Source organism: Salminus brasiliensis, chromosome 7 (genome assembly GCF_030463535.1).
Source record: "Salminus brasiliensis chromosome 7, fSalBra1.hap2, whole genome shotgun sequence".
Taxonomy (NCBI): domain Eukaryota; kingdom Metazoa; phylum Chordata; class Actinopteri; order Characiformes; family Bryconidae; genus Salminus; species Salminus brasiliensis.
The window spans coordinates 10,422,702-10,437,506 of record NC_132884.1 but is presented as its reverse complement, the minus strand read 5'-3'; the positions used below and the strand labels follow the sequence as shown (position 1 = coordinate 10,437,506).

The 14,805-nt window shown below is 38.6% G+C and overlaps 1 protein-coding gene across 1 annotated transcript in view; it reads right to left on the bottom strand.

Annotated features, from left to right (window-relative positions):
- obsl1a (obscurin like cytoskeletal adaptor 1a) overlaps window positions 1–14,805 on the bottom strand; it is a 38,301-nt gene that overhangs the window by 2,222 nt on the left and 21,274 nt on the right. Inside the window, exons 11-19 of the mRNA XM_072682933.1 lie at window positions 13,831–14,106; window positions 13,435–13,710; window positions 7,473–7,742; window positions 6,187–6,453; window positions 3,290–3,556; window positions 1,977–2,089; window positions 1,713–1,866; window positions 297–458; window positions 89–193 (exon numbers count right to left, since the gene is read on the bottom strand). Coding sequence (XP_072539034.1) covers window positions 89–193; window positions 297–458; window positions 1,713–1,866; window positions 1,977–2,089; window positions 3,290–3,556; window positions 6,187–6,453; window positions 7,473–7,742; window positions 13,435–13,710; window positions 13,831–14,106 — 1,890 coding nt within the window. The remainder of the gene's footprint in view (window positions 1–88; window positions 194–296; window positions 459–1,712; window positions 1,867–1,976; window positions 2,090–3,289; window positions 3,557–6,186; window positions 6,454–7,472; window positions 7,743–13,434; window positions 13,711–13,830; window positions 14,107–14,805) is intronic.

Here is a 14,805-nt window from a genome sequence, read left to right as displayed (position 1 = left end):
GTAGATCAATCTACATTCTTTGCAGTGTAGCAGCAACATATTTACCATAGATGATATTTGTCATTAAATAATTAAAAAGATTTAATACCTTGAACCTCAAGGTAGGCAACCGATTCGACTTGTTTGGACACAAATTTGATCTCTCCAGCATCCTCTGCTGTTACATTGCATATTAAAAGGAAGTGCTTTGTCCCTATTAGAAAAAAGGAAAATATTTCATTAGAATAATCACACTTTATAAGTTCAGAGGTTTAATACGAAGTACATAAGCATGACAAAGAGTGTGACATGCTGACCCTCTCTTCGAGTCTTGATAGTGCTGCTGGGCCGGATTCTGTGGTCATTCTTGTACCAGTCTCCAGGCATGTCCTCCATGGACACCTCACACATGAACACAGCATTCTGGTCCTCCTTAATGTACAAATCCTCCAGCTCAGTGACAATCTCCAACTCCCGCTCTGAAACATTTACATTTAAGGCATTTAGCAGATGCTCTTATTCAGATCAACAGGGTGCTTCACTGTTTACTCAGAAAATATCCTTAGCTACTTTGCCACCTCGCCTGAAAGAGATGGGTCTTCAATCAGCAAGTGACTCTGCCGTTCCGACACCCAGGGGAAGTTTTTTCCGCCACTTAGGTGCCAGGACAAAAAAAAACTCTAGATACTTGTCTTCCGTATTAAGGATGGTGGGTGAAGCTGAGCCGTACTTGAAGCTTGAAGGACTTTTGGTATAGATTAGGTATTGACCATTGACATTAAGTACCAAAGTGCTGGTGCATTCTTGGCTTTGTAGCTACAGAACGCCAGTGAAGAGAAGAATGCAGCAGAAGAATAACATGGCTGAACATAGAAACATTGAAAACAACCTGTGCCATCTCATAGGTACACATAGAAAACCAGCCAGAAGGGAGTTGCAGTGGTCTTGAAATGTTAACAGACTGAACAATCACCTGGGTGGTCTCTCTAGAGAGTAAAGGTCAAAAAGTTGAAATATATGTTTTGAAAAATTAATTCTGTATATGAATTTATTATAGCTTCAAAATTGATGCCCTTCAGCATTCTCAGTCCAATGGGGTTTTATTTATTGAAAATACAGACTGCAAACTTTTGAACAACAGTATCCAACATCTACTTTTTTAAGAGTTGGCACAACACAAACAGATCAGAGTGTCATGAGGCACCACATCCAAAGAAGATGACCTGTGTCTGTGATTGAAGGCTCTAAATTTCCACCCAAACGTCCATTCGTCTGCTCTTACCATATTGTGAAGATGAATGATGAGCCATTTTTCTTGGTAAGGATGTTCTCCTCCACAAAGTGGTATGACCAAAAGGTGTATGGACGTTTAGGTGGATGTTTTAGATTTTCTATGGTCTTCAACAATAGACGCGGTCCTCTTCTTTAGAAAGTGTTAGATAGTTATATGGCATTCCAAAGCACTCCGATCTATTTGTGTTGTGTTTGTAAAGCTATTGTTCAAGCTAAATTCTCCTCTTCTTCCACTTGTGACACCCTCTAATAGATCATATTATACTACTCACTATATGTTTATTATCACTGTGTTTGCACTCTATATTCCGCTGTCACACTGGAAGTTCTAGCTCTAAGAAAACAAAGATGCTACCCCCCTGCTTCATGTACAAAAAAGATGGATGTTGTGACAAGGAAATGGTTCATTTGACAGTGATTGGTGTTATGGAAGTCTATACCGTAGATCTCAAGTTTGCAGGATGTGCAGAGGTCACCAATTTCACAGGTGTAGACACCGGAGTCACTCACAGTACTCTGCATGATCTGCACACAGCGTTTCCGACCCATCGAGTAGACCCTCAAGCCTTTGTCTGACTTAAGCTCCAGTCCGTTCTACCATTAGAGGTGGAGAACACATGTATCAGGGATCAGATGTGTAAGACATATTTAAGTGTATATACAGTCTTTGTTTGATCAAAACGATCTTAAGTGAACTGCAGCACCTTCAGCCATTTGACTTCCACATTTTGCCTGGACAGTTCACATTCCAGCATGACAGGGGAGCCCTCCTCAAATCTGACATCTGACAGCTTCTTTATGATTGCCACTGGTGTCTCTGCAAATTAAGGAAAGACATTTTTTTATCTAATATTTACATGATATACATTACTCTTTTATTTCAGAAAATATTTACATATTTACATTATATAAATTACTCTTTACTCTTACATTGCTCTTTTATTTCAGAAAAGGGAAGAAAGCACAGTTTTCATGACATGGGCTCTTTAAGACAAGCTATTACTGAATTCAATTGACCCGTTTAAAAGTAGCCATTAAATGTGAGGTAGTCTTTTTTTGTTGACCTATGCATTTTCTTTTGAATGAAGTTGCTAAAACATACACTGATGGAAATATTAATGGTTTACAAAACAGGGAGTCACATTTTACACACCCTGAGATCTAAGTTGACCAGATAACAGAGTTACTAGAATATATTTTATTCTAAAAAAAAGTCCAGTTCACTAGCGGAATGGCCAATAGGGGAGCCGGGCTTTTGGTTCAGTATCACCCCTATTATACTGCCACAGCTGTATGCTGATTTAAAGTACACAGGCTACATTCCAGGTTAGAGCTATGTGATAATTATGCAAGGCAACAGTTGCACTGTTGTCTTTATGACTAATCGGAACTGAGTACTGCTAGATGATTTATCCATGAGCAAACGTCAAGCACTTTTAATGGCATGGCTGTTTGTGTTTGAAATATGTGTGACTCATGAAGAGATTTAGAAGCCAGAGCCCAGGAGACATCTGTGACGCTTTTCTTGATGATACTCTTATTATCTGTCTGATGCTGAGAAGATGTGAGTCTTCACTTCTGTTATGCTACAATACTGTTTAGCAGTTCAGAATGACGTTTGGTCCCTTGGCCCCTTGACGTTTGTCCCCTTGGCCCCTGTACAAATGTTATGATATGTTTTATTGACATTCTTAAAATTCTGAGAAAAAAACGGAAGAATGTGCGAAAGTCCTATATCTATGAGTTTGTTTCATTTAACATTGTAAAAAAAAAAAGGAAAACACAAAATACAAAATGTTTAATTATGTTAATATTAAAATGTGCATAAGTGCCCGTGGAGGATTTAAAGATGTCATTTGACCAGGGGTGCCCAAACGTTTGCATATGTTTGTAAATTAGAATCATATTATATATATATACACAAACTAAGAACAGTGATTCCAGATTTCTGAATAATAGTGTAGTACTTCTCAGTACAACCTAAATAAGTACAAATAGTTGCGAGTAATGTGCCCACCTTTGACCGTGAGTCGGGCAGAGGTCCTGAGCCCCTCTGCGGAAAAGGTGATGGTGCCTGTGTCCTCCAGAGTGAGGTTGGTGAGCGTGAGGCCATGTATGCATCCATTAGCACTGACCCGAAAAGTGTTGTTGGGTTTGACCCTCAGTCCATCTTTCTGCCACACGCCTTCCACATCTGCATGGGACAGCTCCACCTCAAATGAGGCTGTTTCCCTCTCAAACGTCTCAATGTCCATCAAGCCCTTTCGTAAGGTTATCTTCCTGGCTGTAAGAGTTAATAGGATCTATTAGATCAGAGTGTTATAGACTGAGGACACACTTTTTCAAGTCATTCTGGCAGCATTGACTCACCTAGATGAAAAGGACGCCTGTGAAAGAATGATGTTCACTGATTCCTTTTAACATTCTTAAAAATTCCCTAAGCAAGTAATTCAAATTTTTTTTTTACAAAGCATTGTGCGTGTCAAAAGGCATATTTGTGCTTCTGTGGCAAAGCATATGTGTAGCCACGTATCCTATGCCATACATATCCTATGCCATACCCTACGCCTACACCAGCCGTAGCCTTACGCGCACCTCCCCAGAAATGTAACTACACATTGTGTTCTGTTACCTGTCTGCTTAGTAGCTTTGTATTTCCACCTTTACTGCCACTTTAAAATTTAGTTGGGGAACATGGATATGGACTGTGCGTATTCTGATGTGAGATAAATGGTTGCACATGATGAACCAAATCATCAAATCTACCTGTATTTCCTTGTCCTTGTCTCATGTCAGCGGCTGGACAAGCACAGACGATTTTACCCTCCTGCTTCATTCGGTTCAATGGCCGCACTGGACCATCTCATCCGAATGGAATGTTGACTCACTCTTTCGTTGCAGAAATTTTAGTAAAAGTAACAGCTATTAACTCCAACATAATCCCCTCAGTTTCAGTTGCCATCGTTTGTAGTACACTTATTCGACAGTGACATAGAAACCCTATTACCAGTGTAACTGCAGAGTGATGCAGACGGACAGATACGATGGCTCCTTACGCAGGCTACAGCGTAGATTCTGTGTTGATGCGACACAGAAGCATAAATCAGCCTTAAATTGTCAATCTGTCAAGAAAGAACTTTACATTTAGGCCTTCTGCAACTACTGCAACTACTGATAATCAACTGTTAATAGTTTGATGGACTAATTTCATCCAAATATATTTTCCAAAATATTTTAAGAGCACATAATAAAACTATTTTGGCTGTTGCCATACTGTGATGCAGGTTCCTAAGACCTCACACTCACCACAGGTTCAACACCATATGAGCAAGATAATTTTACAAAATCATATGCTTTCCAAATGCTCTGAGCAGAGCAATCTAGAAGATCAGCTCCACCATCTGAAAAATGAGTTTTTCTAGCAGTTAATTTTCAAAATTTCTAAATAAACTCAAAGACTAAAAGTTTTTGTTTTACTATCTAAGGCAAAGTTCTTGTGAAAGTATGATGTTTTAACTAGTCAATATTTGAATCAGAAACAGTGAAGGATACAAACTTTTTTATCCTATCTGGTGGAAACAGGCTTCCATTCAAAAAGCATGTGGGCCAGACAGGTTTATACTGCACTGATCATACGTTAATTGTACGTTCTGTCTGTGTTTATTAGCATGGTGAATCTGCCTCACTGACTTTTCCACAACTGACGTCATAGATGACTCACCAACTTAAGCAACCTGTTATGGCCTTAACTACACTTCACTCACGACTGCACTGCATGACTCATGCTTGATGATGACACCATAGTTCAGGCTTCTCACAGTGTGATTGATGGACAAAAAAACTGTCCCTCTGCTTAAGACATGCCTCACTACATTTGGGGTAAGGGGACAAAGGAGTGTATGCTTTTGGCCAGCCAAATTCTTAATACTCAAATCTAGATGCCTAAAGAAGAATATGCAGACTTCACTTTCACTGACTCCAAAGCACTACAGCAGGTGGTCAAAGCAACCCAGTGGCTGCCAAATATACATGACATTTACAGCAAAGTCTGAACAGTTACAGTACAAAGCTTTTATTGTCAAAATATTATCAGTATTTTCTATGCGAAAAGGTTTCAAGGTAGTACTATAAAGGCCTTATTTGACTTGTAGCAATTGTGGAACCCTTTTGGGTGCTACATAGAAGATGGTTGTAACCAAGCAAAGAACAATTTAAACATCCAAATGGTTCTATATAGAACTATTGCCTTCACTAAAGAACCCTTGATGAATGTATAGCACAACACTATGTGCATGTCTAATATGTCTTCAGTGTTAGCTAAAGCCTACACTTTCTAAAATGACATACTGCTGTTTCACCAGCCTCCTCTCACACAAACAGGCTTTGTCCAGCCAGCAGGTTGAGTTATTTTTGTATGTGATAGCACTGAGCCACATGCCATTAGCAGAGGTCAGGCACATACCGAGAAGCTGGATTTCAGGGTTTAGCCAGGGTAGCATTAAGATCAATGAAAGCTCTTTAAAGAGACCATATTTGACAGCTTTCATTTATAATTGTTCTTCAAGATGACCTTATGTCACTTTTGTGGTTTTAGATACCAAAAAAATCATTTTCCAAACTCTACAAACTCTACTTTTACCAGCTGGTTTACATCACCAAGATAGCTGCGTAACATAGCTTACATAAGCTGCATAACATAGCTTAGTTTCTTAGTATCTTCTGTAATTATTCTTATTATAATTAAGTCTTTTCCTCTTCACTTGGGACATTTTGTGTGTTTCAATTAATATGTAATTAGATGTTTTCTCATTGCTAGCGATAAACCCAGTGAGACTTGATTGGGTAATGTAATCACCACGATTCTAGTATGTTAATTAAGTATGTTAATTTTTTTATTATGTAATTCACACTTACGCTCCACATTGAGTTTGACCTGTGTGCGGTCATGAAGGGTCTCACAACGGTAGGTGCCACGGTCAGACAGGCTGAGGTTGGTGATCTTCAGGCCCCTCTTGCAACCACTCTGGATCAGCGTGTGGCGAGGTCCCGCCTGGATGACCACACCTTGACGCATCCATTGCACCTCCCCTGACTCCAGACTGACCTCGGTCTCTAGAGTGGCCTCTCCAAATTCCTCAGCCATCACTGCTTCCATCTTCTTATTGAACAGCACCTGAGCCTCTGAGTTAAAGCATCAATGGAGAAGAATTAAGAAGCTGTCATTAGAAAGGGAAAGTTAACTCCTTAACACTCCAAGGCTTATTACAAACTTTGTGTTATTCAGTAACTACATGGACTTCTAAGCAAACTGGTGGGGCAATTCCTTGGTAATAGAATTGTGTAATAAAACCTTTGCTGCCCCATAACTCTAACAATTCTGCCAAAATACTCAATTAATTTAAAATTAAATTAAGGCCTAAAGAATTGTCCTAATTTTAGCCCGAGCAGAACATCGCTAAAAATTATGTGGACTAAATATTAGGGGTGTAAGATTTTTTTTATTTTATTAAAGTATTGTATATATGTTTTGCAATATTGTATCCACTCTCAAAAACACAGTATCCATTTCTATTAAAACTTTAGCTGTAAAGATGACTGACTGTATAAAAAGTGCACTTATATTTAAATTTTCCTCAGATTTTATCCAATCCAAAATATTGTCTTGCTCACAGCTTCACAAAATATTGAATTGTAACCACTGCATCGTGATATGTATTGTATCACCAGGTTCTTGCCATTTCACAGCCCTACTGAACATGTGTCCAGATGCAAATGTATTGGTTTGTGTGACATCACAAACATGACAAATTCAAAATTGAAATTGCTATATAATATTGAAATGCTTCAGACAGACATTTTACAGTACTAATTAATTAACTTTTGTAAAAAATGTGCAATAGTGAAAAATATTGTTACTAAATTGTGAATATGCGAATATGTATACATAAAATTAATGTATAGCAAAAACATAATCGATAACAACAAAAACCTGACCTGGCTACATGGAATCATGATTGTGACTCAACTTTGATCTTGGCAGTATTTAACTAAAAAAGTGTAAACACATGTATCAGTGTCCTTCAGAAATGCAGCCATCTTGTTTAGTGTATGCACTTGAGTAACCCTGTCTACATATATCATGTTTACTGTGTGTATCTAAGAAACTCTACTTCCATAAATCACACACTGCTTTCACTCACCTTGGACCTTGAGGCTGGCTTTGGAGATGACTCCTTCAGCCTCGGCTGTGATCCTGGAGGAGTCTAGTAACTGGACATTACGGATGATTAGCATGTGACACAGGCCATTCTGCTCAATGACAAAACGCTCACTGGGCTTGATGATTTCTCCATCCATGAACCAGACCATCTGAACATCATCTGGCGACACCACACACTTAAAGGTGGCCTCCTCGCCTTCCATCACCGTGGTGTTGTGGAGCTCAGTGAGGAACTCCACCACACGGGGCACTGCAGGAAGATGGCAGACAGCGGTTGTGAATATATGGGTTTATATACATATATAAGGTTCCTTATAGGTACCACATTGAGTTGTTATCAAATTGATTATATATAAATAAATTATGTTGTTTATGATGTGACCATATGCTAATACAGGGGCATGCAAAAGTTTGGACAACCCTGGTCAAAATACCTGTTACTCTAAATAGTTAAGCGAGTAGAAGATTAACTGATCTCCAAAGCGACATCTGCATAACCTTCAAGAAGGATTAATCTAAATAAAGCCTTTCCTGCAACCCCACCTATCCATTCAGTTCAAATACTCTATATGCTTAAATGTTTATGGACACCCATTTTAATTAATGCATTCAGCTGCTTTACCTTACACTCATTGCTGACACAGATGCAAATGCAAATTTGAATTGGACTCTCTAGAGCTGAAAAACATGAACCTATTGGGACCATGCCTAACACCAAGCGCAGACTAGAGGGGTACAAATCCCCCCAGCATTGAGCTGCTGAGCAGTGGCACTGTGTTCTCAGGAATGATGCTACTCCACCTAATACATGGTTTGGGGAGTTGGGGATGAAGTAGGGTGGTGATCATCCAACATCCTGACCTAACGCTCTTGTTGCTGAATGCAGTCAAATCCCCAATTCTCTAAAATCTAGTAGTTCCCTGGACAGTAGAGACAGTTACTCCAACAACAGCAGTATAAAGACAGAAGAAATAATGAATGAGCAGGCGTCTCAATAGTTTTGTCCATATATTGTATGTTAGGAGAATAAATGGTGTCGGATTTCATGAAAATAACATTTCTGTTAAGCACAGGGGCTGAGTCAGTCATGCGTTGGGCTTGTGGTGAAGCCAGTGGTATGGGAAAAATTTGCCTGGTAAAGGTCAGAAGCAGACTTTTTAGATCTGAGAGTAGCTCTGGCATCACAAGCTGCTACTACACTGTTACGATGCAATGCTTTATTTGATGTTGGTTTTAGACAAGCCTCAAAGCTCATGGTAAAGGTCACAATGCTATCATGCCCCGCTCAACATGTTATTTAGAGCAGTGGTTATCAAACCACCTAGGACCAAGTTGATACCCACTATTCTAGAGCACCAAGGGTCTTCCAGCAGGCACAAAAATCATTCAAAATTGCTGGGTCATTATACAACGTGTCATTAATATTTTTTTTCAAAGACAAAAATTCAAAATTGATAACACTATTGATTTCAAAAAACACATTATTCTGTATTTCTTATCTGTAAATGGATTATTCTGCAGTGTTTTTTTCCTGAAAACAATTATTAGAATTTACATGTCACTTATTTGATCTACTATTACATACAAAGATTAACAAAAATTACAAACAAAATCCAATATGGCATGTACTGTGTATCAGGATATTATGATGTAACAATGCATTGTGACCTCGATATTGTGATGTCACAATGCATCGTTACCTTAATATTGTGATGTCACGTTGCATTTTCACCTTGATATTGTGATGTCACAATGCATTGTGATCATGACATTATGATGAAGTGGTGCATTGTGATCATGATCATGATGAATGGTGACCTCATGATATTGTGATGTCACGATGCATTGTGACCTCCATATTGTGATGTAATGATGCATTGTGACCTCGATATTGTGATGTAATGATGCATTGTGACCTCATGATATTGTGATGTCATGATGCATTGTGACCTCCATATTGTGATGTCATGATGCATTGTGACCTTCAATATTGTGATGTAATGATGCATTGTGACCTCATGATATTGTGATGTAACAATGAATTGTGACCTCATGATATTGTGATGTAACAATGCATTGTGACCCCATGATATTGTGATGTAACGATGTAGCGATGCATTGTGACCTCATGATATTGTGATGTAACAATGTAACAATGCATTGTGACCTCAAGATATTGTGATGTCACGGTGCATTGTGACCTCAATATTGTGATGTAATGATGCATTTTGACCTTGATATTGTGATGTAATGATGCATTGTGACCTCATGATATTGTGATGCCACGATGCATTGTGACCTTCGATATTGTGATGTCACGATGCATTGTGACCTCATGATATTGTGATATAGCGATGCATTGTGATCATGATATTGTGATGTAGCGATGCATTGTGACCTCATGATATTGTGAGGTAATGATGCACTGTGACCTCGATATTGTGATGTAATGATGCATTGTGACCTCATGATATTGTGATTAAATCCAGTATGGCATGCACTGACAGAAACCTCTCTTAAATGATGTTTCTGGCCCATGTAAATAATGAATTCTGTGCTCTCTGTGATGTAACAATACATTGTGACCTCATGATATTAGGACATAACAATGCATTGTGATCATGAAATTGTGATGTCACAATGCCTTGTGACCTTTGATATTGTGATGTAACAATGTATTGTGACTTCATGATATTGCAATGTAATGATGTATTGTGACCTCATGATATTGTAATGTAATGATGCATTGTAACCTCATGATATTGTAATGTCACGATGCATTGTGACCTCATGATATTGTGATGAAGTGATGATCATGATATACATGTCACTTAAAATTACAAACAAAATTCGTAAATACAGAATCTGTGCTCCATCACGCTACATTAGCATCCAACTTACGCTCCACCCTGATCCTTGCACTGGTGCGATCGTCTCTAGACTCGCAGGTGTACTCTCCCGCGTCCTCTTTGTTGATGCGGTGGATGGTGAGACTTCTCTCCATGTCATCAGCCCGGATTGAGAAACGGCGGCTGGGGATGATCTCAACACCATCCTTTAGCCACTGCACATCAGCTTTGGCCTTACAGACCTCGCAGCGCAGAGTGATCATGCCGTCCTTATGGGCCACAGTGTCAAACAGTGGTTTTACAAACTTAATGCGCATTTCTGAGTAGATACAACATATACAGACAAACACAGAGAAATGTGTGAATGCAAAGTATGTTCTCAAAAGTTACATTGCCATTATTGCCATAGTACACACGTAACATGTTCTGGCCGATTACTACTATTTGGGGTAAAAAGAAAAAGGGACATATGTGAATTTTAAACTAAACTACCCTACTGAAAAAAAAACAACCCGGCCAGGCCAAGCTAGTTAAGCTGGTACATCAGCTTAGCTCTTGACCAGCATATGTTTTTGTTTTTCAGTTTGATGGTTTAGCTGGTCTGCAAGCATGAAGAACTTGACCAAGCTAGACAACCAGTATGAACAAGCTCGTTGAACAGCATGACCATCATGACCATGCCGGCTGACCAGCATAACCAAGCCTGGTCCAGCGGTATGACCAGTTTTACCAAGCTAGTTGACAAGCATAAACAGCATAACTAAGCTGGTTGACAAGCATAAACAGCATTACCAAGCCGTTTGAAGCTGTTGGTCGTGCTGATGGACCAGCTAGTTCATCAAACTCAAGTGTCAAACATATTTTATGCTGGTCAAGAACTGGTTAACCAGCTGGCTTACCAGCCTAGGGTGTGTTTTCACTTGAATGTCCAGCTTTTTAACCACTTGAGCCACCAAAGAGCAGCTACCATCTCAAACCAGTTACAAGCCAAAGCTGAAAAACAGCAGGGTGTTCTTTTAGATGCCACTATAAAAATGGATTTTGCTTTGAGTTGTTTCCTTCATATCAATGTGATGTACAACAAGCTGTAAGAGTTATAAAATATTGCAAACCTTTGACCAGCAGACTGAAGTGCAGCTCGTCTGTATTAGCATCACATGTGTACTCTCCACTGTCTGACCTCTTTAGAGGGTTAATCGTGAGGGTGCGCACCAGGCCCTGACTGTCTGTGTGAAAGCGTTCTCCACTGACCGGTGTCCAGTCCTTGAGCCAGCGCACTGGAGCATTGTTCCTGGACACCATGGCAGTCAGAGTAATGCTCTCTGCCTCATAACCCGTAACCATGACCATCTCTTCTTTATCAAGAAACTCAACAGGAGGCTCTGGAAGACACAAAGATCCAAGAATCTAATAACTGAAGTTCTGAAAAAGGCCACACTATATATAAGGCCACGTACTATTCTCTGGGCCCTGCTATAGTAGCAGTTGCACCACTGCTACTGTTTTTGTGAGACACCATATCCCTGTATACATTCATCAAATTCTCAATGTTCTCAATCACATTTTATATTGATTATTGATGCTACTTAATAAATTATAACGTAACACTGTAAGCTAAAAAACAGAAGTTATTTGAAAACAATTTGTTTAATCCCTTAAACTCAATAAAACCACCAGTAGTTTCTGGCTTTCTATCCTCTGTTATAACTTAGGAACAACACAGCCAGTTTGCATTGTTTTGCATGAATTTACCGAATAGTAATTCTTAGGGTGTAACTTAAATTCCCCATTAATAATTTAAGTTTTTTGGGGGAGTACTAAGATGGTATTCATTGATTCATAAATAATCCACTGTAATGATCTATTCACAGTAGTTCAATAAGAAGAAAAATATGAAACATTCTATATATTAGTTTAATTTTTACTTCATTACACAGTTTGCACTTCTTCATTTCTTTTCTTTACTACACCTAACATTTATTTTTTGCTGTGTATTATGCAAAACACCTCCTTATGGACTTTTGCATTTCATTAATTATTATGCAGTCCTGGATGAATAATAAAAAAAAAGAACAACATGAGTTCTGGAGAGATAGATAAAAAAAACTTTAAGTTCGCCTTCTGACCTAAAGACCTCTAAACACATGTCCTTATTGGGGATAAGGGAGTACCAGAACTCGTTGTGTGTACATTTTTCTTCCAGACATCTTTTTTGAATTTCGAGGCTAAAAGTAGTTTCAAACAGCTGAAACACAAGCATTGCTAATTATGTGCTACCTGCAAGCTAATATGCAGTATGTAAAGCAGTATTATGCAGAATATTTGCTCTTGGGCATTTGTTCACAAGCTGAGTGATAAAGAACCGGCATTAGAAGTGAACGAACCATGTATTATTACTATGTGGTAGTAGTATGACTCAGATTACTCAGGTATTATGCAGCTCCACCAAAGTTACATTGAGTGGGAACATCAGAGATGGTATTCTACCTATTACAAGTTAATGTATTTATAACAGTTTTTTTTAGACCCAGAAGCACTTGCCCTGGAGTTTGGTACGTTTGGTGAAAGCTGAGAGCTAAGAGCAGTCCAAAGAACCAATCTCTGGTCCTCCTAAAATTGGTTGTCTGGGGTTTGATTCAAATGGACTCGCAAATAAATTGCACAATTCACGATTCATATGGAATTCTTCTGTGTGAAAGCAAAGCAGCCCCTCCCCCTGGATGTAGATTTGTGTATTCAGGACAAGTGTGAAAAAGCCCTTAGTGTACCAACTAAATGATTTTGGACCTGTAGTTTTAAAGCACAATTGCTGCATAATGTTCCTTTAACTGATCACTTTGGGACAATATAGGCAAAATATCTCATACTTAATACCTCATAATCAAAGGGGAAAATGATTTGAAAAAAAGCTTTTCAAAAAAGCTTTGAAACCTATTCATTTACCACACGGCCCAATAGATGTGCTTTTTAAAAATGCGATTACATTTTTCTTTCAAGAAAACAAACTAATTGGTTATGCAAATGCTGACATATATATATATATACACATTATTTTCTGCATGAAAAGGCTTTAAAGTGAAGGGGTTTTCATACCTTGAACTTTGATTACAGTCAGCATTTTATCATCATCAGCATCACACATGTATTTCCCAGAGTCAGAAGGTTGAATATTAGATATGATGAGCTTGCGTAGTGTGCCATAGCTCTCGATGTAGGTGCGAGAATCAGGAAGCAGTGGTTTTTCATTAAAGAGCCACTGAACAAGTGCGTTCGCACGTGACACCTCACATGCCAGGATCAGGTCATCACCTGACACCATTTCCTGGACATCAGGCTGCATTGAGTTTCCCATAATTTTCACAGGAGGCTCTACGGGACAAAAATACACCAAACAATGATAAAGTACTTAGAAAATGCAAGTACATGAATAGCAGCTATAAAAAGTAATACATTTAGAAATGTAAAAACAGAGTGTCTTTATCTTCATACCTTGCACAGTGACATTAAATGAAATATTGTCATCTTTTGCATCAAGGAAATATTCCCCAGAGTCTTCCAGCTCTGCACAGAGTATGACCAAGGATCTGAAAGCTCCTTCCTCCTCAAAGCAGAAGCGTTCATTTTCCTCTATACGGTCACCATCTTTGTACCATTTGACTTCCCCATTTGGTCTTGACAGCTCACATTCCAGCACAATGTCATCGGAAAGCAAGGCCTTGCAATCTGTTTTAATCTCATCTTTCTTCAGGATTTTAAGCGGTGACTCTGATGGCAGAAGAAAACAGTGTCTACTAGAAAAAATCTCAAAGTGTCGTTGTCCATATGTCTAGAGTGGCAGACACTCAAGAAGGACTAACAATTGAATCATGTTACACAGGAAAGTGAACCTTGCCCAATGATACTTATTGTACAGTAGGAAACCTTCTAAGCTTTAATTTGTATTTACTCTTGTCATCCTGCTTGCTGAATTTAAACTCTGTAAGCAACTCTGTTGTAAAAAATGCTTATATTTCATTGTGAACATGTGGTAAAAAGACAGGCACAACCATGTGAGTATTCCTATTGGCTAGGACTTTAAGAGCTGAACTGAAGGTCTAACACATTACATTTAAAATTAAGACGTTACAGAGGAATACATTAATCATGTTTTCATTTAGACCTATTGAGGAAGAAAATGTTACAAGTATAAGGTCTTTGAGGAACTTTCGAAAGTTCTTCATTTTAAAATGGAGGAACCTCTTAAGGTGCTTTGAGAACCCCCAAAAGTTCCTCAAGGATCTTTTACTTTTAACAGTGTACATACAACTCTAATTGTGAACACATACAGTCTAACTTGTTTTCAGTGAGTTAGGTACACTGTATTTGAAGTGGTCTTTTTATGAAATAAACACTCATTAGACTCTCAGTATCATATCAATAACACATTAATTAATGACTTAGCAGCATCTCACTATTCAGTAGATT